Source organism: Toxotes jaculatrix, chromosome 3 (assembly GCF_017976425.1).
Source record: "Toxotes jaculatrix isolate fToxJac2 chromosome 3, fToxJac2.pri, whole genome shotgun sequence".
In the NCBI taxonomy this organism is placed as follows: Eukaryota; Metazoa; Chordata; class Actinopteri; family Toxotidae; genus Toxotes; species Toxotes jaculatrix.
In genome coordinates, this window is record NC_054396.1 from 21,695,164 (window position 1) to 21,722,076 (window position 26,913).

Sequence of the window (26,913 nt, forward strand, 5' to 3'; positions counted from 1 at the left end):
AAGCAGACGCTTAAGGAGTCAAAGAATATATTTTCAGTAATGGTTACAAATGTTTTGGAAAATTTACACTCCTGATTACAGTTTTTTTTAAAAACTGATGTTTCAGAGGAAGGAGGGATGGACTTAAACTAAACCCTTTTAGTTTGGTGGTATAATTTTGGTCAACTGCACTGGCTTATATCAAAACGCTGAGACTGAAGAAACCTTTTTTTGTGTGTGAGATACCCAGGAGGACGTGGAAAAACTATCAAGTCTCGCATGTACACACACAGAAACACTGAAGCAGAAACTGGGTTGCAATTTAGGGGAAAAAATTATGATGTAGCATATGAAAGATTGGACAAATTTGACTTTTAAAATGATTCTCAAAGTTTTTTGGTCATTGCAAATCATCTAAAGCAGCCATTTAAAGGAAGTCCACCCTATAGAAACCACTCATTTCTAATGTGAAATACCTTATAAGGTAAATGTAATTTTCAAGACATGAAGATGGGGGCTAAGTGGGGAACTGAATGATTGTTCAGTGGTCGCCATGTCAGCTCTGATGCATGGAGAGATGGATTGTGGGTAAATCCATCAGCATCATATCTACCTCGACAGCATGCATCAGTCAATCTGTCAAGCCTTCAAACATGAATACGCGCTGATTACTCCCTCAGCTGCACGCAGACCTGCTCCTCCACAAATTAGCATCTCCAAACCATAATTGCATTCATGAGAACTGCAGGAAATAGAGCAGGTTTCTATTACAACAAATGATATATGTAAAACCTATGTGTGAAACATATTGTATATGCTGCAATAACCAAAGGCTCTCTTGTTAGCAGCCTCTTTTATAGCACACATATAGCCCTTAAAGTTTAGTTTATTATTGAAACTTAGGCTGAGCTTGGAGTTTAAATCAATACCTGATTTTTTTTGTTGTAAGTGAAATATAAATATTGTAGTAGAGGTGCACTCTTCCTTCAACATTTGAGATAGTGTCAGATATTTAATCTGTCCCTTTGAAATGGACAGATGTTGATGCTTTTTTTTAGATTGTTGCAGTGAAAATCACTTGGTTAAAGAAAAACAAACATATGTCAACAACATTAATATATACAAAGATTTTTGTGTTCAGGGTTTGAAGGTCAGTATTTCACAGCATCATACTTTGCTTGATATCGACTGGGATATCATAAACAGATACAGAAATAGCTGCACTCAACAGCTGTTCCTTTCTGGTAATTTAATAGATTATCAGTGTGCAGTTCATAATACGGTAGACATGTTTTATATTGTCCTTTTTCTGTCAGAGGTACCATCAGGAATGATAAGTCAGCAGCATGTTTTGTGTATGTTAATGAAAGGAAAAGAGGATCTATTATATACAGGATACGTTAAATACATACAGATGCATATGAAGGTTAAGCAGAATGTATGATCGACATAAACAGGAGGGATAAGGATAAACAACAGTCAGCAAATAGCCAAAACACGGCTTGGTAAAGATCAGAAATACAAACATGTATGTATTATATATAATGTTGGAATATTCCCCTGAGTATTGGATTCATGTGTCATTTATCTTGATATTCATTTCACATTTTGGTCATGACCTTTAGCGGGGAGACAGTGGTTGATTGGCCAGTCTTTCGCTCCGCAGTCAGGATATTTGTTACTGCTACAGAGGGCCACACTTGCTGGTTTTAATAGATTGAATATTGCAGGTTGTGTGATAAAAATGCATGAGATTTGAAATGTTCAGCTGGCATACAACGAGCACATGCTTAAAAGATATACTACAAATGCTGGTAACTGCTGGTGATTGCTACTCTGACAACAAGGCCTTGGTGGTTTGGAGTGTGTTTTTGGTTTTGAAAGTGGAGACACAAAAGCAAATATATTAAGAAAAAAAAACTAAAAGCAATTACACAACTGAATCAAAAAATGCTCTGAACCAGGTTATCAGGGATTATATTTTGCAAGTAAACCTCCCAAATCTTGACATTTCAAGACATATCAATATTTCAAACAGGCTCTGAGAGAAGTTCCTTGGCCGTATAGCGAGTCCTTTTCAGGGCTCTGCTTCAGCTTCACAGCAAAAAGCAGCATATAAAGCAAACTCAGAAATTTCTAAATCAAATAGTCTCCCTGGCGAAACTACCAAACCGTAGCAGAGGTTCATTTGTGCTGAGAGCGAAGTGTCTATTAAATCGGTGCCTCACCTTGACACAGTCTGTTGAGCAGAGTAATTAACCAAACTCTGCAGTTCAGACATGAGATGCTATCATTATGAATACCTCACTTGACATGGGTAGATAAATAACAAGGGTTAATTTGAAATTTAGACTGTTTTGGTAGCTAAGAAAATTGTGTTTGAAATCTATATGTAGATCGAAAAGGTTTTCTGCTGCCGCTGCTGTTGATGTTGTACTGTATGTGTGTGTCCAAGTGTGTCTGTGTGTTTCTGTGTCTTCACTATAAACAATATATCTGCTGTTGAAATGGATCCACTACATCTGGAGGTCAGGCCTTATATTCAATCTTGAGCACATTGAAAAAAAATCCATTAGGGTTCATCTTTCCTGCATCAGCCATTCTATTGTGGTGCTGCAGTGAGATCTGTTTTCATCAGGCAGATTCAATACGTGAGCTGGGCAATGAAAAGAGTGCAATAGAGTTGGATGAAGAGAGGAGGGGGTGAGGATGGAGAGCGAGAGGGAGAGAGAGAGAGAAAGAGAGAGAGAGGGGACATTGTGGGGAGGAAAGCAAGAAGAAATTGCAAAGAGGAAAGAGGTAACTCTTATTCAAAATGAGCGTATACCTCCAGTTTTCTGTACCTCCTGGATTCCATTATTAGATATTTTAGAGATAATTCAGTTGAGTGAAATAAGGTTATTCTGCCCCAACAAAAGGCTGAGTGCCTCTGGTTTTTAAATGTGTGCCTACGTGATTCAAGTATGAGCACGTTTGAAAGTACTCCACTGCAGGTGCAACAGTATAAACATAAAATAAATAGGGCGATTATATAACAAAAAGGATTTAGAGTAGAGCAGTATTACGGCAGCAGTTGATCATTCTCGGGGAGCTGTTAGAATAGATAGCATGTGTGTAGATTATGGTAGTTGGGTGAACTGTACCACTAAATGGTGTTTAGACTGAGATCTATCAGTGGATCTGACACTGGGTTGTGGGTGTGGAACCTCCTGACCAATGAAAAGTATCAAGATTCCCACTTACATGCAAAATAAAGAGCAGAGAAAGGATAAGACTGGTGTCTTATTATATATATATATATATATATATATATATATATATATATATATATATATATATATATATATATATATATATATATATATATATATATATTTGCAAAAAAAAAAAAACAACAACAACAAATTAGTCTGCCTCAAATAGTTTCAGCCTCACTAATTATATAATATACATTATTCTGAAATGGCCAGTTCTGCACATTGTGTACTTTTACTTTTGATACTTTTAAGATATGTAGATGTCAAAGCTTTTGCACTTTTACTTCCGTAAAATTTTGAATGCATGGCTTATACTAACGAGTACTTCTGAGTTCTTCTTCCATCATTGCTTGTTACAAACACATAGTTTCAAAAAAAAAAAAAAGCAGCTCAGTAAATTCCTAAAGCAGCTGCACATGGCAAATGTTGCTCAAACAGGAGTAAACAGAGCATTTTGTGGGATTATTTTCAGCCACAGATTAGTACATGTTTGGCTTTCTAGTTGGTATTTATAGCAGCAGGATGGTGTATGTGGAATAGACAGTGCCCATGTTCATGGTAGTAAAGGAATACATTAGCCAGTGCATCAATGTGGCTCCTTGTTTTTCATGGTTTTTGGACAACAGTGGAGGACTGTGGCACCGAGGGGGGGAAATAAGCTGTATTAGGCTCTGGCTGCACAGGCAATACTTGTTAAAACTTAATCAATTTGTTGATCAACAGAAAATTGCTACATTTCCAGTTTGCATTTAGGTCCATTTTTAAGCAAAAGTGCCAGAAAGTCAATGGTTACAGCTTCTCAAATTCATGTAAACCAGGTCAGCTGTAATCATGGCATTTTTCACTATTTTCTGACATGTTATAGACCAAGTGATTAATTGATTGAACATGAAGCTAATAAGCAGATTCATAAAAAAATGAAAATCCTTGTTAGTTGCAGGCTTAATTGTTAGTAGGACCAGTAAGAAAAATATAGAATATGGCCAGCCTAATCCTTAAAGGTAGTGTAAATCATCAACAGGAGCGAGAAGAGCTGATGGAAGTTAATTTTCCTTCTGCTGACTCTCAAGACCTGAAAGAAATAATTGACTGTACTCTTCTAATTTTGTAAAGAGGCCATTTTCAATTCATAAGTTTTTCTTTCTTTTTTTTTTTCTTGCTGATGCTTATTGTGTCGCGGACTGAAGCCCCTCCTGGCCAAACCTGATATCTTTCAGAGAGCTCTTTTCTCTGATGCTCTGATGCACTTGGCAGGGCCTCTCTCTCTCCCTCTCTGCCTCTCTCTGTTAATGCCCCCACTGTCATAGCATCTACAAGTTCCAAAACACATTAGACATTTAATAGCCATGCTCAGGTTGCATTGATCTTATCAATACAGCCCAGAAAGATAGACATCTCTGCTGCTTCTAGTGAATAATTTCTGGACTCCCCAGCAAAGCTGTTCTCTATAGCATCTTCATTTACACTAAAACTTGCCTAAAGCTAAACTATATTATTATTGACTGTATAGATATATTTATATGAGTCTCACACTTGTGCTGTTTGAGACTATTTGAACAGAGAGGCTCCATATTCAATTATGGTATACTTAAAATCCTTCTCAAATTCATATGACCTGTGCCTGCAACTGGAATAAATTATCTTTGATTAAGTTTTTTTCATGTTCCTCGATGATGCATGCAATATTAGCCATCATCAAACTGGCTCGAGTGTGATGTTTTGAATATGTAACAGATGATGAATGTATTATCAGCCAGGGGATGTTATGCATAACGGCCATGTATTAGCAGAGAGAGCTATATGCAGACGCAGCCTGAGCTCCGTCAAACTCCCAGGTATTATCTAATTTGTTATTTTCCAGAATACAAGACGAGAATCTGCCTGAATGAGGGTCAGTTCATTCGTAATGAGGGTTGTGGCACCCTAAAGATCTGCCGGCTGCATTCATATTCAAATTCATACTCTAATTTCTTTTGTTACAACATTTAAATGTAAGAATTTCCTCACAAGCTCTTTATCTTCAGTTGTTGAGGTTAATTATCAAGTATTAATCCCACCCTGATTGTCATGTTAAGTTGGATGGATGCCGGCGTTTTCTTTTCTTTCTGTATTTTTCCTCATGAGGTATTATGTGCTCCTTGCAGGTGCTCGCTCCTCAAGCCTGTGTGAATGAAATATGAGCTGCAATGTCAACTGAACTTGTCACAGACAAGCTTGGATGAATTAATGATAAGAGTGCAGAGGTGTGTTTTAATGTGTTCTCTCTCTGATGGAGGGTCCCAGCCAACGTATTATCGCATACTGTACACCTGCTGGTTTTTGTATAAACATGGAACAGAAAAAAAAGGTGGATAAGGAGATAAGGGGATGCATTTGTAGAGAAAATCTTGGACCTAATTTTAAGTCGAAAGAATGAATATTATATCACCTTGACTTGCTATAAAGCGACTTTTCAGAAATGAATGTAATTAAGTGTGTTTAGACCTTTCCAATATAGACTTTAAATTTGTTGTACCTTTGCCTTTTAAAGACTTTCTGCTCTCTGAGGTTTTGCTTCATTCTATACTTTTCATTCAGATGAAGAAAACCTATTTCTCCTTTGAAAGACCTTCATTTTCAGTCATTTTTTAAAGGGATTAGAGCGTCTGCAGAAAATGATGGAATGTCTGTCGCTTTTTACCACAGTTCAACAAGCCCAGTGATAGAATGGGACTTGTATTAGTTATTCCAATGTTGATTCAGGCCTAGATGATTTTGAATGATCAATGCCTCCAGCAGAACAAAAATCACTTGCTTGTTTGATGGCCTCTTGAAATCTGCAAGAAAGGGGAGGGCTGTTCTTTAAACTGCTTCCCGTTTTTCACTTTTTTTTTTTTTTTTTCTTTTTGTGATTATTTATTTTCAAATTGTCCCTTGGGCTAATGTTCCATTTTGGCATTTCACACCTCCCTCTCCCATAAATGAACCATCACAGCCATAAATCACTGGACAAACAGAGACTTGTGCAAACCCTGAAAGGTTCAGAGATTTATGTAACACATTCATGTTTTCCACTTCCTCATTTTAGTACTCCACTGGTAAAGCCTAGCTAATAAAAGGTCCTATTAATATTTCCTGTTGCTTAGCAACGGCAGGCAGCAAGTAATAGCATTCTGTGGAAAAATAGATGACCGATAAGGAAAAATTCAATTCTTTTCTCATCTCCTGGGAGAAAGTGCCTTATTTCTCTGGCAATGTGATATGAAACTGTAGTTGTATATTAAGAAATATCTTAAAAGAAATATAGGTTATTTTCCAATTTCACCATTTTGGGGGGATTTTTATTGCAGGCTGGAATGGCAGCTCATCTTTTTTCTCCACCTTGATAAAGTCAATTAACCTCTCAGATTAAACTAATCAGAGGATACAGCACCGGCTTAATTTCTTTCTTTTTAATCAGAAATTCCAAAGAGATGGTGTTAAATAACACACGCACTGAACTTTAAAGAGATCAGTTCTGTGAGACAAATTGCATTTCATTTATATTGCAGGTGTAATTTAAACTTGTTTTGTACAAACACAGGCCAGCTTCCACAGTATGGAGTGCTGTGTAAAACCTCTTCTAATAATGCTGCTTATCAGTGTGATCACAGGTAATAGAAGAGGATCTCTACACTGACAATTTTCAATTTAGATAATTTATCACATCATATTTCAAAAACAACTGAGTAAAAGATGTGTTATCGTACATATGTTGTTGTCATCGTCCCCCTCCATACTGTAGATGTGATCAACAGTGGCATTCAAGCAAAGAACTGAGGCTAAAGAAACAAAGGCAGATTCAGCTGCCGCAGATAGCTGGTGTTATGAAGCAGATACATAGATAAGGGATTTCATATTACACTTAGCCAGGGGCCCCTGCTGAGATTTATCATGCCATGAAATCGTGTCCATATTGCACTGTGCCCTATCTCAACCATCCATCAGCTCATTCTGCTTTCACCACCAGGAATATTTGGCCCTGGTGGCGGTGGAGAGCCGTCCCATGTCATCTCACTCAGGGACGTCTCCCCTGCTGTGCCGCCAGCCACCAGTTCGACACAACACTGCCACTCTGTCTGCTAATGTGCACAAGAGTGGCTTGAGTCAGGTTGATTAAAACACTTTGTGTATTCATGTAACACAATTCATAGTGGGGCTGCAACCATCCAAGACCAAGAGACATAAGCCACAGGCAGAATTCATGGGCAGCATTGGTCCTCGATCCTGCTCAGTAGAAAGATCAGGGGATTGTCAGAGTTTGCATTTGATATCAGAATAGAAAAGAATGCTGAGTTTTTAATTAAAAACAATTTTAGAGCATTCAGTGTTTTGATTATTCAAAAACAGGTGGCATCTGAAAAAAACATAGGCAAAGATCTAGCTCAATCTAGACTTTCAACATAATATTTGAAGTCTGTAGTTTAACAATGTACTATTTACATACTGTTAGCTTGTTTTTTTTAAATATATTTCTATTAACAGAGATGGTTTCTATAAAGCAAATCAGATATCAGACAAATATTTTCTGAGCTATCCTTCCCTATCCAAAAAAACGATCACTCTTATCTTGCAGTAGGAAACATAACTTTTGGATGTATGGACACATCAAATCTAGGGAAAAAACTTGTTTACTTGTTACCTACTCCTTTTTAAAAAAGTCTGATTATTTCATTTTAAGATCAACATAAAGCTAAAATGATAATCCTTATACAACCTCACATAGTAAACAGTCTGATTATTTGCACCATAGAATGTAATAACAGGAAGTTAATTTGTTTTGTAATCCGCTGTCAGTAACATTTATTATAGTCCAAAGCTGGAGAATAAGGTGAAGATTGTTTTTGTCAGAAATGTGTGAGATTTTTCTCTGACAAGTTTCAGACACACATGCAAATCACCTTGTCATGACCTCCACTTGCATGGCATATACAGTACTGTGTGCAGCCTTTTTTTTTTTTCATTTGTGAGCTCTTTCTTGCTTTTGTGTTCATTATTTCTGCATCTACATTCATTTTTTGTTGTGTGAGCACGGGCGCACCCACACACAAACACACACACACATATATATACACAAAGTGTGTTTGACACGGCAGTCAGGAGTCTCATTAGTGGGAGCAGAGGAGCCTTGCCTTCTGCTGTCAAGAGTGTGTGTCCCTACTGCTCCTCACAACCGTCTCCTACATGTCATGTCAGGCAAGGCTCTGATTCTCTGACGCTGTGCTTTGTGAGGTGAGCTCAGAGACACGCCCGGGCTGAGAGCGAGTGGTGGGGAGGAAGGGGGGGTGGGGGAGAGACAGTGAGAGAGAACAAGAGAGGGAGAATGAAAAAGACTGAGGAACAAGAGAGGGAACTGGGGGGGGGGGGGGGGGGGATAGAGGGGAAGAGAGAAAGAGAAAATAAAAGCAAAGTAGGTTCTGACATTAGCAGTAATGAGGAACATGGAGGATGGTGCCAAGGGGGACATCATGACATTACTATCTGCAAATCAACCACTGCCTTGTTGCTGCCACAGATTCACTCTGAGAGGCATTCAGGGTGGTACAGTACTTTTCAAACCAACAGTCAATCACAACCAAGAACATCAGCTGCTTTGTCCAAACGTTTCCAGCTAGTATTATTATTATTATTATTATTTATTTTATTTTTTTTAAGCCATAGTCATAAATTACTTTCCACCTGAAGGAAAATACAACACCAGCAAAAGGGTCTAAAAAATAAAATTTGACCTTTTTTACCATTTCATTTTGTTATGACTCCGCTTCTGTTTTTGTTTGTGTGTTTAATTTAAAGTTTATCTATGTGGCACAACTTACAAGGCATTTCTGCATTTTATGAAAATGTCAGATATGTTGGCGTGGAGTCTGTTTGGCTTTGAGAGATGTAGTGGCAAAGTCCATTTCAACAGCGTGGCTACTTAAGACGTTCTTGGAATACATCGCTTTTTCTGTCTTTTAAAGTTTGCATTGAAACTCATAATTATTTCCTTATGCTGCTACTTTGTGAAGTATTGCTGTTTTCCTGCCAGTTTAATTACTTGATCACAGTTCAGCACAGGAGGTGCAAGAGCAAGTATTTTACATTTTTCCTTTTGACTAGCATGTAATTGGAGCGATTGAAAGTGACCTGATAGTGTCTTGTTTTGGCAACATGGAGCGACTGCCAAGCTAATAAACAAAATGAGGTTGTAATAGTGTGTTGCTAAATGCAGTTGGCTGGTACTGCACCTGGATTATAGCCTCACATTGCATTTGAATCAAAGTCTCCTTGTGTTTTTGCACAATATTTTATAAAGTCATCTAGACTACCTTTAAAACACATCCAATTAAGCTTTAACAAATTCTTAAAACACTTGTGTTTCTTTTTCTTAAACAACATCCCAGCATTTGCTGCCCATCATATCTGCCTTACTTAGCATCTGTCTGATGTCACAAGTAGGTAGAAGCAGCGTTTTGCCTTTGCTTTCATACTTGAGTAGTATGTGATTCATAAATCCGCTCTCTTATTAATTTTCCTCAGCTTGTGTAAATGACCCTCCAGGGTATATATAAGCTTGATAAACCAAAGAAATGGATGAAGGTACAGAGAAAAGAGAGAGAGGGAGAGAGAGAGAGAGAGAGAGAGGGAGTGAGTGAGAAGGGGGAGGGAGGGGTGAAGACTCCAAGGCTCTTTGAGGAACAGAGTTGTTAGTGCTTTGCCCTCAGGGTGAATGAGAAGTAGCTTTGAGGGCTGTGAGGCCCAGGGTTGGCTCCCCACCTAAAGGCGTGTTTACCACCGTGTTGCGCGGCGGCTGTGCTTTTGAAGGATCAGTCTTGAACGCGCCTCTAATTAAAGCTGTCATGGCTGGGTGCCTGCAGGGATAATGTTCTATTATTATAGTCATTTGTTTCAATTAAACGCTGGGTGATTTTACAATAGCAGCCGTGAACCTGTGTGAGTGAGCCATCACTCTAAACAAGATGGTTCCACTCAAGCAGGGAGTGAGGAGAGAAAAAGTCTTAGGACTCGAAGAAGCATTGATCACTGTCTTTTCAAAGAGGGCAGGACGGGATAGACAAAGGGTCTGAATGTCAGATTAAAACGGATCAGCGGGTGATGTTGAATACTGAATGATACCACACCACATTGTGGGGAAAAATGTTCCACCACTATGAAGTAAATTTTAGTTTCCATTTACACTTTGAAGTAAACTAAAAGTGAATTGACTCCAGCTCGACAGAAAGCTCTTAATTAAACACTGACAGACACAGAAAATTCATTTTAGATGGTGCTAATAATTTGAAACATGACCACAACATTTATTGATTCCTTAGCATGGAGAGAGACGGCTTTATTGTGATGCCTGCGCAATAAAACCTTGCATAGCAATCAACCCGCTTATTTAAATGATGAAACAGATGCCACTCTGGTATAATCATCACAAGGATGAAGCAAGGTTAGCTGTTTTACTCTCCTCTGGTGTGAATATCTCCTCTTTCTCCTTGTAGCTGTATAGGGCTCTCTTCTCCACTTCTCTCATCTCTGTGCTGGTGGTCAAATCCCCTTAGCTAAATCAAATGGTGCAGGCAATTGGAGCGGCCGTGAAACCATTTCAAAGGTAAGGTCAGCAGGAGCAGGGGAACAATGGCTTTGTGATATTCCATCTCGCACACAATGTGCTACACATAATTGGAAAGCCTTTGTTATTTGACTCCCATTTGACTATGATGTACAAGATGTGAATACAAACACGACAGGCGTAGCGATGGCAGAGGAACACGTTCACACCGAGTTTCCTGGCTTTACATCACAGTTTAGGTCTGCCTGGCTGCTCATCACCAAAAAGAAATATCTGACTGTCCCCTTGCTAACTTTGGAGATGAATTTTAGTACTTAAATCATATGCTCCCCCTCCCGTCTAGTTTCTGGACTTTGTCTCTGTTGTTTCTTTTCTCTCTCGCTCTCTCTCTCTCTGTCCTCTTTCTTTCTTACTTTTCCTCCTGTGTTTATGAGTGGACTCTAATCTCCTGGGGTTTTACAACAAACAGCTACATTGCTGGAGGTTAAGCACAGCAAAGACAATACCCAAGAGAACTCAGAATCCAACTTTATAAATAATCTAAATCTATAAATTTAGGCCACTACATTGCTCGAGTTGGTGGTAGTTATTGGTTTAAAGTTGTACCACCAAATACAGCAAATACTATAATGTCTATGTTGAGAGTCCATGAAAAGTCAATGTGTGTTACATGCTAAAGGCAGAGAGCAGTGACCAACTAAATCCTGTTACTCACAATGCACCCCCCCCACCCTTTCAGCCAGTCGTTTGGATGATACCATTAGGAATTAGCATACAGTACCTATGGCAACCAGCAACCTTTGTCAGATTCTTTCATAATATTTGTACAGCCGTCTGCCGCTCGCTTTATTTAGCTCGGGCTTGATGGCGCTATGTGATAACTTCTTGCTCTCTCTGTCTCACACAGGTGAAAGCACCAACTAAAAGCACCCTGAGACATTTTTTAAAAAAAGGACTTAGGAATGGCTATTAGAAGTAAATTATCACAGTAGGAGTGTTTTGAGTAATGAGCACTAGCCTTTTAGGTGTTACACTGTATGTAGCTGCTATTAGTAACTGTAATAAGGTAAAGCATACATTCATACTTAGGATTCAGTTGCTTTGTGCTTGCGGGGATATGTCTTTTTAATGTGGTTATATAATGCAGCTTCAGACTTACACTAGAATGCACTAGTTATTATGTTTCTGTATTTTCTGATGACTAACTGCTTTGTTAGTTAGGACAGAACACTCAGCTCTGATGAAAATTTAATTTATGCTATGAAATATGAGCATGGATATAAATAATAGCAGAAAAAAACGTGTGCTTGATTCAAAGGAAATCAACAAATATGATGAATTATTATGACTTTTTTTGGTGAAAAAGAAAAGCAATTTGACTCATATCTACAGTCAAACAGACTTCGGCCCTCACTACACTCTACACAACCTTCATGTTTTTCCTCCAGCAAAGACTAAGATGAATTGGTACAGAAGATGCTGTCACAATTTACAATATATATCTCAAATCTATTACTTAAAATACAACTCAAACCATTTAAAGCCTTTGTGAACTCAGGTTTTTGCTGTTCATACTCTCTCAAGGCTGACACCCAGTACCCATTATGCCATGGTGCCTTCCCCCGATGAACTCCTCTTCTCTGCATGTCTCCCTCTTGTTTATATTAAACATGGTGTGGCTCAGATTAAAAGGTGACAATTTTGCCTGGAGGCTGTTGCTATGGAAATGCGTCTGCTATATCTATGATAGGCCATTCATGTTTGATTAATTGGTTTTTCAATGCTTCTTGGTTTGTGAGAAGAGGACCCTTAAAGAGCAAGTCCATGGAAAATGGAAAATTAATGGATTTCTATTTCCCTCTCTTTGCCCCTTCTTTTTTTTCTGTCTCACTACTTATTTTGCTGAAGCTATTTCCTCCTGTTTTAAGAAGTACAGTGATGGTGTTTTGAATTGTGATTGGAAGTTGGGGATTGCGTTGGATGGGGGAGGTTAGAGCTTGGTTATTTGAAATGCAAAAGGAATGCCTTTGTTCATGGCTGGCTTTTGTGAGCAGCTGCTGAGCCAAACACAGAATCTAATGTCGTGTGAATATTATGAGTTTTCAAAGCAGGCCAGAGCCTCGTACATTACTTTGTTGTGCATTTTTATTCTAGCAATCTACAGGGACCAATTATGATTAGAGAGCTGAGCCTTCATCTCTGAACCTCTACTTGTGTTTATCAAGACCTCATATGCTCGGGCCCTTTCAATTTGATCCTTTTTGCACTGCACTAATGTGTAATGTATTATTTAACTCATAAATGTTTAAAAGAGCTAACAAATGCTAGTTCATCACTTTCTGATCTGTAAATTGCCAAACATTCCCATTTATGCCTGCATTAAAAGCATCCTTTGGTCCATGCTCGTGTTCTATCCTGATGAATCTTGGAGAAAAGCTTTTGATGTAGTTATTATTGAAGATGTTTTAAGAGTGCTAAAAGCAGAAGTTTGTGAACGTCTGATTCTGTAATCAGTCTGAAGGATGTTCTCTGTGTGCGGGTCATTCTCCAGCTGTGAGCACCATTTTTTGTTTCTATTTATGGGCCCAAGTGTTGTAAAAGGTGTTCTTTAACATAGAATTAAGTAATATTGTTTTTCCAATGCAGTACACTGTGAGAGCTATATATCTGCAGGGTTTTGATAGGGTTGCTGATCAATACCATTGACTCAACGATTGCTTTACCAGGTGCTGAGATTTCTGGCTTCTCAAAATTAAATTTTTCAGAAGCAGGAACTGAAGTCTTTCCTCACCACCAACCAGGCCACTGTGTTACACTTTCTAGTGATTGCCTGTAGAAGTCATTAGAAGTCAATAGCTTGTACCTTTAACTGGCTCCTTGAGCAACAGAACACAACACTGACATATTATCACCCTTTAAATTTATGTGGCGAACTTGTTGGCAAATGGATTCTCATTTTTCACATCTACCAGATACAGCAACATTAGCTGTTTTTGGTGTCCACTAACTACGAAGAAAAATATCTGCCTCTTAAACTGCTAAATGCTCCACTGTGTTTGTGAGAGAGACCTGGAAAACCAAAATAATGAGCTGAAAGATTGTCCCTATGCAGCTGAGGGGGACTACAGTGACGTGATATGACTCTGTGGGTTCATTACTGAGAACAACAGCTTTTTCATGCAAGTTGTCACGTGATCCATTGTTAATGTAAAAGTGTGGATGATAGCTGCTCAGTGGATGACTTTCACTAGTGTCTATTTTGACAGTGATTTCCAAAACTGTTTCTCATTTTAAAAAAATCAAATCTTTATTTAAAAAAAGTTTTTGTCATATTTGATTGATTGACAGCACCCTGTGACAATGAGTCAGAGTGATTGCTTCTCTGCTATTCAGTATCAGGCTCCAACCAGCTCCACCTCATGGAGAATGTAGTTTTTCCTGAGTCTTGCGATTGATAAAGACTGTGGCAGGCAACAAGCTCAAATGCTTCCAGGCTATTAGGAGGCCTTTATGGAGCAAATACTGTTGGTGTCTAAAGTGAAGTTGCAGTGAGTCTTTGTTGGCTCGAGTTGAGAGCTAATATCTTCCTTGTTTAGCTTACTAATAATCTTGTTTAATGGGATTTTCATTGCAATATTCAGAATTTTGTCCACCATGAAGGTCAGCGCTGAAGTCAGGTTCCAGACAAGCAACAGATATACTTGGCCACGAGCCTGCTGTATAGTGTTGTGTTACTGTCCGAAGAAACAACAACAGAGAAAGGAAAGAGATGCTTTCTAACCACCAGCCTTAGTTCTTACACAGTGAGAGGGTTCATTTTTTTGTCTGTCTAGTTTCCTACAGACGTATTTCCCTCTTTACAACACATCTCAGATTTTGTAAGTTCTTTTTGTCTTTTTTTTTAGCTCTTTGTCCAAAATTCATACACATTTTCTCAAATTTGACAGTGTCATCTCCACTTTTAATTGCATATTTGGCTGATTGGCACTCTTTTTTTAATTATTTTGAGTGGAGGATTAGATAGTAAAGCTGGTGTTCTTCTCTCACCCCAGATGCAGGAGATGTCTTTGCACCACCACCAACAGCAACACCATCACCAGCACCCAGACGGCGCTCATTATGACCCCGCCCGTAACCACCCCCTGATAAACAACTCACCTCCGATACTGCCCAACCCCATGAGTGCACTGTCCCAGCTAAACTCTCAGGTCAGCCGGAGTGCACTGCCTCATGGCTCCCCCTCACCTCCCGGAAGTAAATCAGCCACACCCTCCCCCTCAAGCTCCAATCAGGAAGAGGAGACTGATCCTCATTTGAAGGTACTGATGTGGCATCGCTTCTCTGGCTTGTAGTTGTGGAGTAGCAGGCGCGGGCTTGGCAGTATTTTCTGAGATTGGTTTGCATGCTAACTGCAGTTTTGAGTTAAAAAGGAATACAGGGATAGCCGTGCTTGTGCTTCTTTTATTTGGTTGCCTGGAAAACCCAGACTTGGTTGAACAGTTTTGCTGTAGTTGGCGTTATAGCTATGATTTTTTTTTTCTTTTGTGTATGTAATGGTGTGTTTCTGTGTGGTGTCACATTTGAAAAGGAAAACTGCTTTGAGATATTTAGCTCATGAATGAATTCAATTTTTTGGCAATTTTTAATACTTTATTTATTCTGAGCAGCACATTTAAACCAAAAACAACATTTAGAATGAGTTAAAAAAAAAAATCTAGTTCACAGTTAAAAGCAACACAATCTTCTCTTTGAACAAGATAATTTCCCTCTCAGACAAAGTTATTTTCCAATTACACATTTGCAAACTGCTCACAATCCATGGCTTGTTTCTAAGTTTGTTGGCAAACTCTTATACACACACGACATGAAATCTTTTTCCATGATGAATTTTGAAAAATGTATATTTGTTGAAAATGCTGTACATTTTTGCTCTAAAGTGAACACACACCCTTTATCTCCAGTTGTGAGGGATAATTTAAATCTGATCATCAAAACAGACAGTACGTTCAGGCAATCCTATCTCATTTTGTTATATACAACCTACCACTCCTACATTTGAATCACCCATTCATTTAAATGAGAAGAGAAGGCTACTTGTTTACATTCACTTGCTTTATGTAAATCTGTGAAACTGCTTTCATAAATTGCCCACCAACCAGTGTGTCTGTGGATTTGCTTCGTTTCTATCAGGGGAACGTGAATGAGTGTTTAATTTAATCTGCCACGTCCACAGTGCTTCAGATCCATCTGTGTATTTAAATGCTAGGTCGCAGTGATACAGTATAACAAGAAGGGGGGATCCTGTAGTTTAAAAAATATATATTTCCTAGCCTATACATCTCTGCTGTGCTTCTCACTGTGTGTGTGAGTAAAAATGATTACCATCTCTCCTATCAGTAAGTAATTCCATTTGCTCTCTCCAATTCATTCTGAGACCACATCAAAGCCAGAGCAGATACAGCAGGCGATTTAAAATTCTTTTCACCCCAGCATGAAAAGTCAGAATTTATGACTTGCTGAACAACTAGAAAAATAAAGACTTGAAAAGGTTTGATAAATTCAAATAACAGATGTTATTTTTGACGAAGGCGGAAAAGAAAAACTGCTGTCAACCAGTGCCTCTGTCAGTGTGTGACTGCCAGTGAAACATTGCTGCAATATTCAAATGCTGACTACACGGGTATTGAACAGAGAGATTAAATTATGGGTTTAATGAAGTTTACATGCTTCACGTGGACCCAATGTTATAAGCATTCATCAGAGACGCAATTACTCATTCCAAAGGTAGTTGAATTGTTAGACCTTGTTTCTGCATTGTCAAAAAGCTGTTTTGTTTTCTTGTGTGTCTCTGGTGGTCTTCCAGATCACAGGCGAGAAGCGGCCGTCTTCAGAGATGATGAAGCCCAAGCCCAAACCCCAAAAAAAGAAGAAGAAGAAGGATCCTAACGAGCCCACAAAGCCTGTGTCAGCCTACGCCTTGTTCTTCAGAGACACCCAGGCAGCCATTAAGGGACAGAATCCCAATGCCACCTTTGGTGATGTATCCAAGATAGTGGCCTCTATGTGGGACGGACTGGGAGAGGAGCAGAAACAGGTATATACATGCTTTAGCATTTTACATTATCCTGTAATTGCCACTGACTGATGGTGTCAGATGCATGAATCAGATGAATCCCAGGCATAGAAACTGCCTTGAAAGTTGATGAATCGTTTGGTCTATGAAATGATATAAAACAGTGAAAACCATCCATTATATTTTCCAAGAGCCCAAGGCTGTGTCTTCAAATGTTTTGTCCGAACAACAGTCAAAAGCCCATGTATTGCCAGTGTATTATCACGAGTGACAAAGACCAGCATCAAATCAGCACATTTGAGAAGCTGAAATCAGTAAATCTTTGGCAGTTTTGCTTGAAAAATGACTAAAATGATAAAAAAAATAAAAGTGAAAAGTTTGGATTTCATCAGCTGTAGATATATTTGACAGCATATTTTCAGGAATCGATTTAATTTTGTTAAAACCTGACCCGCGCATGTGGAACTGCCGCAACATTTAAAGCATTTCCGTCCAGCATATTTTCTATTTCATTCCAGACCAACAGACAAAGTCAAAGAGGTTTCTATGTGTTTGTGGTAACAAATGACGGTGTGAAATGAATGGAAAACGAGACAGTCTGATGATCATGTGCAGACTCATATTTTTAGAATATCCAGTCAGGGCACAGCCTATTGGGTGTCAAATAAAAGCACCTGTCTCCATGACAAAGTGCAGCCCATTCTCCTCAGCCCCAGCCACTGTCGACTAGACCCTATCTGGCATGTGTGTGTTTTTCTCCCACCAAACCTACTTTATACGCTGGACTTTGGAGGCCGTCTGTCCCTTTTATTTGCAGTTAATTTTTGCCGCCTTCACCGGGGCTCTTCACCATGAATCTTCATTTCGCCGCTGACACCCTTGAATGTGAATTCCTCATTTCCTGTCCTTTTATTTATATCTGTTGCCTGGTGATTTGATCATGCTGGGAATACAAGATTAGCAATTGCCTTGTCCTTGGTTTCGCCTCAAGGACATCTGCTCCTGAAATGTTATTGTTTGTGCTTCTTAACCCTTTGCGTCCTGGCTCCTTTTTCACCTTAGATTTTTCACTGTAGATGCAATGCTCTCTCTCTCTGTCTCACGTCTCACTCCTAAGTGCATTTTGTCCTTCACAGTTTTACCTGGGAACAGAGATGAAACTAACAAAAGGGCAATCCCACCATTAAAAATCCATCCATTTGTTGTGCCATTCCACAGCTAATTTTTTGATTTGTTTGTGCATTCATGTGTTTAATCAAACGTGTCACCTCGCAAGACACATAATTAACTGGAGGTAATGATGTCATTATGGAATGAAATGTAGTACCCTGTCTGGGCAATAACACTGTGATTGCTCTAATTATTCTCAGTGACTAGCACTGTCACTTACTTCAGCACAACAAATGGATAAACCTGATAACCATGTATTTACAGAGTGTATCCAATTTAGCGATTGCATGTTAATCTTTTCTCTTTTTTCCAACAATGGTTGTTAAACAATAAATTTCTTGTCTTTGGTTTCATGTAACACTATATTGCAGCATGCTGTATAGCCAACTGCTGACCAGTAATGTTCAAGTGAAACGCACTTAGAATATGTAAAAACTTTCCATGGCAAGGTCTCACTTTCAACATACAGCTTCAATTTCTATCTTCCCCTGCTCTTGATCAGTTGAGGTATATGCTGCCTTTTCTTTTCTCTTTTTTCCCAACACTGGCTGTCACGTCATCTCTATAGGACCGATGAGGTGCGTTCTATAATGTCACAGTCAGACCCTGTGGAGCCATGAAGGAGCACCAGAATGTAAACACAACCCTTCCCCTACAAGCAGCTTTGTTTTAACTAGAACATGGCTCCTGTTTCCAATTACCTGTAGTGCTCCTCAAACACACCATGCAGCCGAATTCACAAAAATGCATTGAAGGCAACATGTTTTATTGCTGTATTTTATTTAAGGAACGATCAGAGGTTTCATTGTTGTGACTTGTGTTCTTTTTGTTGTGCGTTTTTCCCCCCTTTGCTTGTGCTGTTGTGTATTCTCCAGTGCCGTCCTTGAGTTTCGCAGAACAAAGTTTTATTCATGTTTATGTTCATATTTTCTTTTTTATTAAGATGTTTTCGTAGCTCGTACACTATACAGCATTTTTTTTTTTAATTCCCAGAGGCCTTTGCTTTATTGTGCAAGATCAATGCATTATTTGGGCTGTGTTATTCCTCAAGGTGACTACATGTTAAAGCTGCCCCAGAAACACAAAAGAACATTTTTCTTGTTTTTGTTATTTAAGATTAAGATCAATTTTCAGTTTTTACCGGAGTAGGGAGGAACGATGATAATGGAGTTGGGGAGGAGGGAGGGGAGACCTTGGCTTTATTTAATTGAGTCTGCTGTGTTGGAGTTGTGTATTGGTAAAAAGGTCGGCAGTAGAAGGAAACAAACTCTGTCACTTTGTTTTTTCTGCTTCTTTGTCTTTTACATACACTTCTTTGTTTTTTTCCTTTTTTTTAAATTTGTAATTGTCCCGTCCCCCTCCTCCTACAAATCTCCTCTCCTCTCCTCCCTTCCTTTTCACCTCTCTCATCTCTTCTCTATCTCCATACTTTCATGCTGTTTCCTCTTCCTCTCCTTCTCCTTCTCCTTCTCCTCCTCCTCCTCCTCCTCCTCTCACCGGTTGCTTGTTCTTTCGGTCGTAGGGGTAATCACTCCCTTCAGTGTCAGCAGGGTGCGGAGTTATTGTCTCCTGTAATTAACTGGTTATCAAACAAGAACATTTCATTAAGGTACAATTAGGGGCTAATTCAGGCGGGACACCTCTGTGTCAGGATTACGATGGAGGCATATGCTCTCCCCTTCCAGCTTTGTTATTTTTAATTCATACTGACCTGCAGCCTCTGACGGCTTCAATTGCTAATGAATCCACTCACTTTGGAATAATTAGACATCCTTAGGCATGGTAATTTATTTAAAAGTATCCGGCGAATCATTAGCTGTGTTAAATTAATTTGAAATTAAAGCTACTGGGAGTAGTTTGGGGTTCATTAAAGAGGCAGCCGTGGCTCTATCAATATTTAAGGGGTGAGAGGTAAGGTTGTCACTTTTTGTTTTGTTTTTAATAAGAACTCTAATTCATTTCTTAATAGGTATTATCTGTTTTTATTATGAAAATGTGTGGTTTAGAGTTCCTAATACAAACCTGTCTTCTGCAAAAATATCTGAATGTATATCATGGAAGGGAAATAATCATAATAATAATGTAAATAGGGATGAGTGAGGGGATAAACATCGGCTGTTTGAGCAAGAGATTGTATCCGTCTTCATCCCGGTTTGTTTGCTGTTCTGTGTGTGTCTGTTTGTTTATTGACTGTATGTGTTAGCAACTGCCTGCCTATGTGCATTCAGCAACACATGAATGCTTAATGGTTATTCTACCCCACCTCTTTGAAAGAAATGACCCCGTCCATGGAGCCACAGACAGTCTCTCACTGAGGATCAGTAATTACCCACTGCGTTCACGCGCACACACACACACACACACAAACACACACTCTCCTTCATGTTAAAATGCTCCAGAGAGGAGCTGAGATCTGAGTCTTCCTCATCGATTTAAGGGTGGACTTTTTGCGCCTTGTTTTCCCTGCATCAAAAAGGCAATGGCAGCTATAAAGAGCCCGTGAGTGACATGTGATGACATTAACTTGAATTCCCTGTCTTAACTCATCATTTGAGGTTCATTCAGAAGGCTTGAGATTGCCTCTTTGCTAATGCTGTTTTGAATTCTTTTATTTTTTTTTCTTCCTCATCTGAATGATTTGCTGGGACATCAGCTCTGATTAAGAGATGAGCAACAGCCTTCACAGAAGAGGAGACTGAAAAGCTGTACACAAAATGACAAACAGCTTCTCACTCCTCATTTGGCTCCATAATCTTTCAAACTCCATTTTCAACAGTATTGCACACAAGCTTTCTTGGCATTTCATTCTGGACATTTTGAAGGAATAAATGATTCAAATGCAGCAGCATCATGCAGATGGTCAAAGCCCCATGACTTGATAACTGTGCAGTGAATGCATTTGATATGTTTTTCATCACAGAACACACTGCCAGGTCACACAATCGCACCATGACTCCCAAAATCTCATCCACATCAATTTGGACCACAGGGTCATTTTAGCCTTTGGCATCACCTTGTAATCAATCGTTGTTGTTGTTGTGTTTGCTCCTGCAGAGCTACAAGAGGAAAACAGAGGCTGCTAAGAAGGAGTACCTGAAAGCCCTGGCCGCCTACAGAGCCAGCCTGGTTTCCAAGGTAACTGCGGGGGTCACGTCTTTGATATACATGGGTCAGCGGCGATATAAGGGATGATAAATTAGACAGAGAATTCCTCTCACTCTTATTCCAAGGAAAGGCTCCACTTACTGCACTGAGGGGTTACAATGTTTATGCGTGCATGTGTGTGTGCGTGCATGTGTGTGTGTAGTGTGTGTGCTCAGAGGAGAACAGTGAAAATTAGGCCTCAAACACAGCTACCACCTACATTTGCAACCTGGGGAGAAATGAAAAGTAACAGTGGATGCTTCTATGTGTGTGTGTGTGTGTAGGAGCAGAAGTGGACATTACCTATCATTTGCTGTCCTCCTGGTGTTTCTGTCCTCCCTGATGGGCCACTAATGTGTTGGCTGAGGTTTACTCACACCTACTGCTCTCTCTTTGCTGCAGGTTACTCTAGTTTAGCCAAGACCATGAATACATTTCTGTCAGCTTGTGTAAAAACCATATCCACATTGTAAAAGTCCAAAAGTTATCACAGTATTGGGGTGTCTCTGTTCAAACTGTTGGTGCATTGCATTTCATTTCTCAGTTTCTGCATTGTTTTTTGAAACACAACTCTAAATTGCATTAGCATATACCAAGCTCCTCCTCTTCCCCCTCCCTCTCCCGATCCTCCTTCCTCCCCCTCCGCACAGCGCCACACTTCCTCTCATGCTCATGGGCCGAAAACAAGCACCTTGATTAAGGCATGAATAGTTAATTCATCAGCCTCTTCACTGTGGCATACTTTCAACTAAAAAGACCATTCTCATCTCTTGTCTTTGGTGCAATTACACATTCATGTCAGAGCTCCTATACAGAGACTTGATTGATACTATATGTTGTTAGATTGCTAGTCAAAAAACTGACTGACAAAAATAAACCTGCACCCCACCCCCCCTTCACTCATTCAGTACTAGCAAATCTGAATGCAGGGCTGAATCTCATGATTCAACACGACTCTCTTTTTTTAATTACCAATGAAGGAGTCTTTTCAAAGTGAATTGGGGTGGGTGGAATTAGAGGTAATTGGAGCATCATTTGAAGGATTCACATCTTCAGCGTGCACCTGTTGCCTTTTTGTTTTGTGACGCATGTCGGTTTGTTTGGGAGAAGAAGAAAAAACAAAAGTTTGATTGCTACCCACTGTACGTGAAAGCACTTCTTTTGTGTTCATTTGAATCCAAAAACTCCAAGTACAGAATGTGATTTTTAAAAAAAGTCTTAAACGAAAAAAAGTCCCACTATGTGGTAAATTTCACAGATTTTATAAATGCTTCAGTCCTTTTAAACAGTCTTTTAACTTAAATACTTTTCATATAGTACCTCTGATAAATATGAAATCCTTTTATTGCAATACATCATCCTTAGATTTCCCCTTAAAATGAAATAAGGTTCAACAAATCACACCCATAATCTCACTCTTTCCCTCTCCCTTCACCCCGTTTCTTTAGTGTTTCATTTTGCACTTGACCCTGTAAATGTGTCTGTCCCTCTGCTTTATCCATCCCTCCATCCCGTTCCATTGATTATTTCAAGGGTTCCGAGGGATGGATGTGAGCCATTACTAAATAGCAGACCACCACACATCACTCCAGCCAGCCTGACAGTTAATGAGAAACACTGGATGTATTTCATAACATACACCACCTCATGAAAGAAGGGGAGACAGAAAGACCTACAGAATGAAGAATGTAGGTGTGCGTGAGTCTCACAGCATCGACAGGCCTTTGTGGGGAATAAATAAAGAGAAGAAGAACAGAGCAGTGTCCATAGGAAGCGTCAGCCATAAAGGCTAAACATAACTTTAGGTAATGAATAGTACAAAATTAGAGCACGCTGTTCAGCACATACAGTGCAAAATATAGTACCATTTACGACCATATTTCCACATCAAATTAAAGTTTTGTGGATGAGGAGCCACTTTTAAATTTAATTTAGTTATTTAAGTGATTGAATTTGAATTGGCCAGAGTAAGTTGCTCCTCTTTTTGCGTCACTGATATATTAAACTACAGTTTATTTACGCAAAGTTTACAGATCTCAATAAGAACTCAAAAGAACTCAACATTTCAATAAGAACTCAAACTATAATATGTTAAATATTCAAGTCCTAACCATTACATAAACCCTACAACAAGGTGTACACTGATAATATTTCAGTGAATACTTCATTTATCCTTAAGAGACAATTTCAGTTTATTACAACTTATATTTTTGTGGCTTTGACCATCATTTCTAATGGTTATAATAACATTGTACTGATCATAGAAATAGCTGAGAACTGGAAACAAGGCAACATCAATAAAGTCAGAGAGGGCGCAAGAAAAATGAACAGTCAAACAATCGAACAGGCTGTAAACAAGCCAACAAACAGTTTAGCTCGATTATTTAAACTTCTTTATAAACGGGCAGTAAGAGATTATTGGTTTTTATCTCTAAATAATTATGTGCACACAAAAATAAGATCCAAACTGGAATAATGCAGAATTATCTTTTTCTATTAACCATTTTCCTCCTTTTCTCTCCTGTCTAGACATATAATGACCCAGGGGAGACAAAAAGTGCCCAAACAAGCCAGGCTTCTCCACATATGATGCCAGCCAACACGCCCCTGTACAGTGTGCCACCTCCTCCCCAGCCGTCGTCGCCCTACCTGGGGCCCGGGGCCTTCCCTCTCACTGACCTGCAGAGCTACGCAGGACACGCCCCTCGCCACACCCTGTCGCAGACACTCAGCCAATCGCAGATGTTGCCCAGCATTAGTGCCTCTCCCCCCTCCTCCTTCCAGATCAGCCCACCCCTTCACCCCCACCAGCAGCTCTCCCTGCACCAGAGCTCGCTCCTCAACCAGCCTATCCGCATGCAGCAGGTCCAGTCCCAGCCAATCATCTCTCACCAGATGGGGCTGCAGGCCTCTCTTCACTCCCCACCTCCTGGGCAGCAGGTATAGTAATAAACTGACACACACTTGCTGCTCTGGAACAGTTTGTACATGAAGAGATTAGCTTAATTTTCTTTCTTTCTTTCTCCCTCCAGGGTTTTTCCCACCTCCAGTCAGAGTATCAGAAGAGCATTGGGGGTTCCCAGTCTCCAGGAGCCCCTGGCCCTGGTCCAGGTCCTGGAGTGGCTCAGAGCCATGACTGGGACAGTGAATACTGCAATCGGGAGTGTGGCAACCACTGCAGGTCAGTGGAAAACAGAGGAGACACTTTTATTTGCTTCCCACAGTCTGTTTTCCACAATAACCTTTGTTACTGCAACTCATCAAATCACACAGGCCTGAATGACGCTTGGAAAGGAGACAAGTGAATTGAGCATGACCAGGCTTTATTCACTTTTAGTAAAAAAATAAGATATATTGTAAAAAAGTAAAATAGGTCCAGATTATGGAACTCCAATTTAATTTTTGTTAATATTACTACAGATGTTCAGGTTGAATTTGTCAGAAAGACACGGGTCATATCTAAGTCTTAGACCAGAACTGCCTCAGAGATGAGCATATATATTGTCGTGTCAGACGTCTCTCCCACTGCTTTCACAATATAAGTGTTGAAAATTGTCAGCTCTGTTCCAGTGAGACAGGGGAGACAGCTGGAGAGGTAATGGTGAGATAATAGAGCTTGTCATGTGTTTGTCAGACAGCAGTAAAAAACAGATGTTCCTAACACAAGTTTTCACTGTTATTGTACTAAATGGTTTGGCAGGCAGTGCTGTCCTGCTGCATTGGAAGGTATTCCAAGTCTGCAGTGCTCATCGTGCTAACGTACTATGAAATGTTTCATTTATTAACAACAGGGTTTGCTTAGAGTAAGACCAAGAGAATGGGTGTTTTGCTTTAAATCACGGCCATTTGTGAATGGAAAGTATTTGCGTTCAGAGAAAATATATACAGAATATACCTCCTATTTATTTGTTCCTTTGTATTTTTGTCTTTATCATTATATTTCCGTTTGTAATCTAACCTGTGCCTCTGTTTTTTTTTTTGTTTTTTTTTACTTCCAGTGGCAGCATGATAGGCAGGGACAAGCCACTCTACCTCACCTGAAACTGAAGATCATACTCTGTCGACAAATACGACACCGAGGAGTCTACTCTCACTCTCACCCCCACCCCGCATCCCCCTCACCCCCCCCCCCTCCCCTCCACAACCCTCTTCTGATGCACACTTAACATACAGTTACATGCTATTTCATACAAACACACATACACACATACACACACACACACATTCTGCCTCCCAAACACCATCACCACCACCTTTTTTTGTCAATGTAATTATTATTTCTCAGTTTCTAGACGAATTTGTGACCAGAGTTTTTTGACTAGATGACTACTGTCTGTACCACTTAATGTATTAGCAGTCCTCTTGCTGTTTAAATTTGCCAAGCACTTATAAAGGCCCCCACCCCTCTCTCCTGCCCCTGCCCCTGCCCATCCCTGCCTCCTCTTTCTGAGTTGTGTGTCTGTGCCCTCTCCGATACAGGCTGGGCTGTTGAGCACTCCTCTTCTATGTCACCATCAAAGTCCCCTCAGGGACCCCATCCAGCTTTAATTAGAATGAGAAGAAAAAAAAAACTACTTTTCCTCTTCTTTAATCATTTTAATTTCCTTTTGTGTTTTTTTCCCCCTTTTTGTTGTTGTTGTTGTTGCTGTTTTATTTATTTCTGGCTTGCAAAATTGTTCCTCTTTTTTTGCCAATAAGCGTTGGGCCCTGTACTGTAGAGAAATATTAACTTCTAGTAGGTTCAGCACAGGCCTTGATGTTATGGTAGCTTTGCTTAAGGGCCTGCAAATTAATACAAAAAGCTTGGGTGGGGAAGAGAAAAAACAAAAAGAATCTTTTTTTAATATTAAAGACCTGTTTAGGTCTTCTGAGCTGTCACAGTGTGATTGTAAATATCACTTTTATGGGATCAAATTGGGAATTGGAAGTCCAGATAGATTTGTTTCTTCTTTAATATTACATGTAAGTCATTTGTGTGTGCGTGTGCGTGTGCGTGTGCGTGTGTGTGTGTGTGTGTGTGTGTGTGTGTGTGTCTGGACGTTAGAATGTACCCCATTCATAACGTGTGCAGTTGAGCGTGTACGTGTGTTACGTGCACGGACACACACTTGCATGCGAGAGTGTTTCAGTGTTCGAGTGTCGAGTCTTTCTCGTGAATTTTAACAGCCTTGTGCAGCTGGATTTCAGAGGAGTATTTCACACTCTCGTTCTTGCATTAAATCTGTGCTCGCTGGTGTGTTTTTTCCAATAAAGTTCAATCTAAAACTGAATACACAATATGTGTCCTGCAGATCATTAAATGGAAAGAGCCAGGTGAGAGATAGAGAGGAAGGACATAGAAAGAGAGAAAGAAATGCTCAGATATAAAATGAGATGTAATGTTGCAGGTGGAGAAAAAAAAGATATTGCCTCAAAATGCCCCCCTCCCTCCCTGTTCTTATTTTGTCTGACCATAAAGTCAATTTTGTCTCCTTGACATGCAGAAGTGAAGTAATGAAATATGTGAATGGAGCCATCACATCCACATTACAGTGATTTTTATAAGTTTCTAGTCGGTGTTTGGTTGTGTTGATCTCATCTTTTTAACTTGCGTGTGATTAACAGAAATGCATTTTGCTGATGAAGACATCTGTTTTTATCTCTTTACTGTAGCATAATTTCAGTTTTAGTTGTTACAGAACTATAACATTTTAAGTTGTGTAAAAAAAAAATAA

At 39.5% G+C, this 26,913-nt stretch overlaps 1 protein-coding gene across 4 annotated transcripts in view; it reads left to right on the forward strand.

Moving 5' to 3' along the window:
* The window catches only part of tox2 (TOX high mobility group box family member 2), a 111,501-nt gene extending 85,032 nt beyond the window's left edge, over positions 1 to 26,469 (forward strand). For 3 of the 4 annotated variants that reach the window (XM_041033485.1, XM_041033483.1, XM_041033482.1), the window contains exons 5-10: positions 14,865 to 15,131; positions 16,676 to 16,906; positions 21,110 to 21,190; positions 23,729 to 24,139; positions 24,232 to 24,380; positions 25,198 to 26,469. In XM_041033485.1, coding sequence (XP_040889419.1) covers positions 14,865 to 15,131; positions 16,676 to 16,906; positions 21,110 to 21,190; positions 23,729 to 24,139; positions 24,232 to 24,380; positions 25,198 to 25,240 — 1,182 coding nt within the window. In that variant the 3' untranslated portion in view covers positions 25,241 to 26,469. The remainder of the gene's footprint in view (positions 1 to 14,864; positions 15,132 to 16,675; positions 16,907 to 21,109; positions 21,191 to 23,728; positions 24,140 to 24,231; positions 24,381 to 25,197) is intronic. The other variant, XM_041033486.1, reaches the window with a different exon arrangement.
* The last annotated feature ends 444 nt before the right edge of the window (positions 26,470 to 26,913 follow it).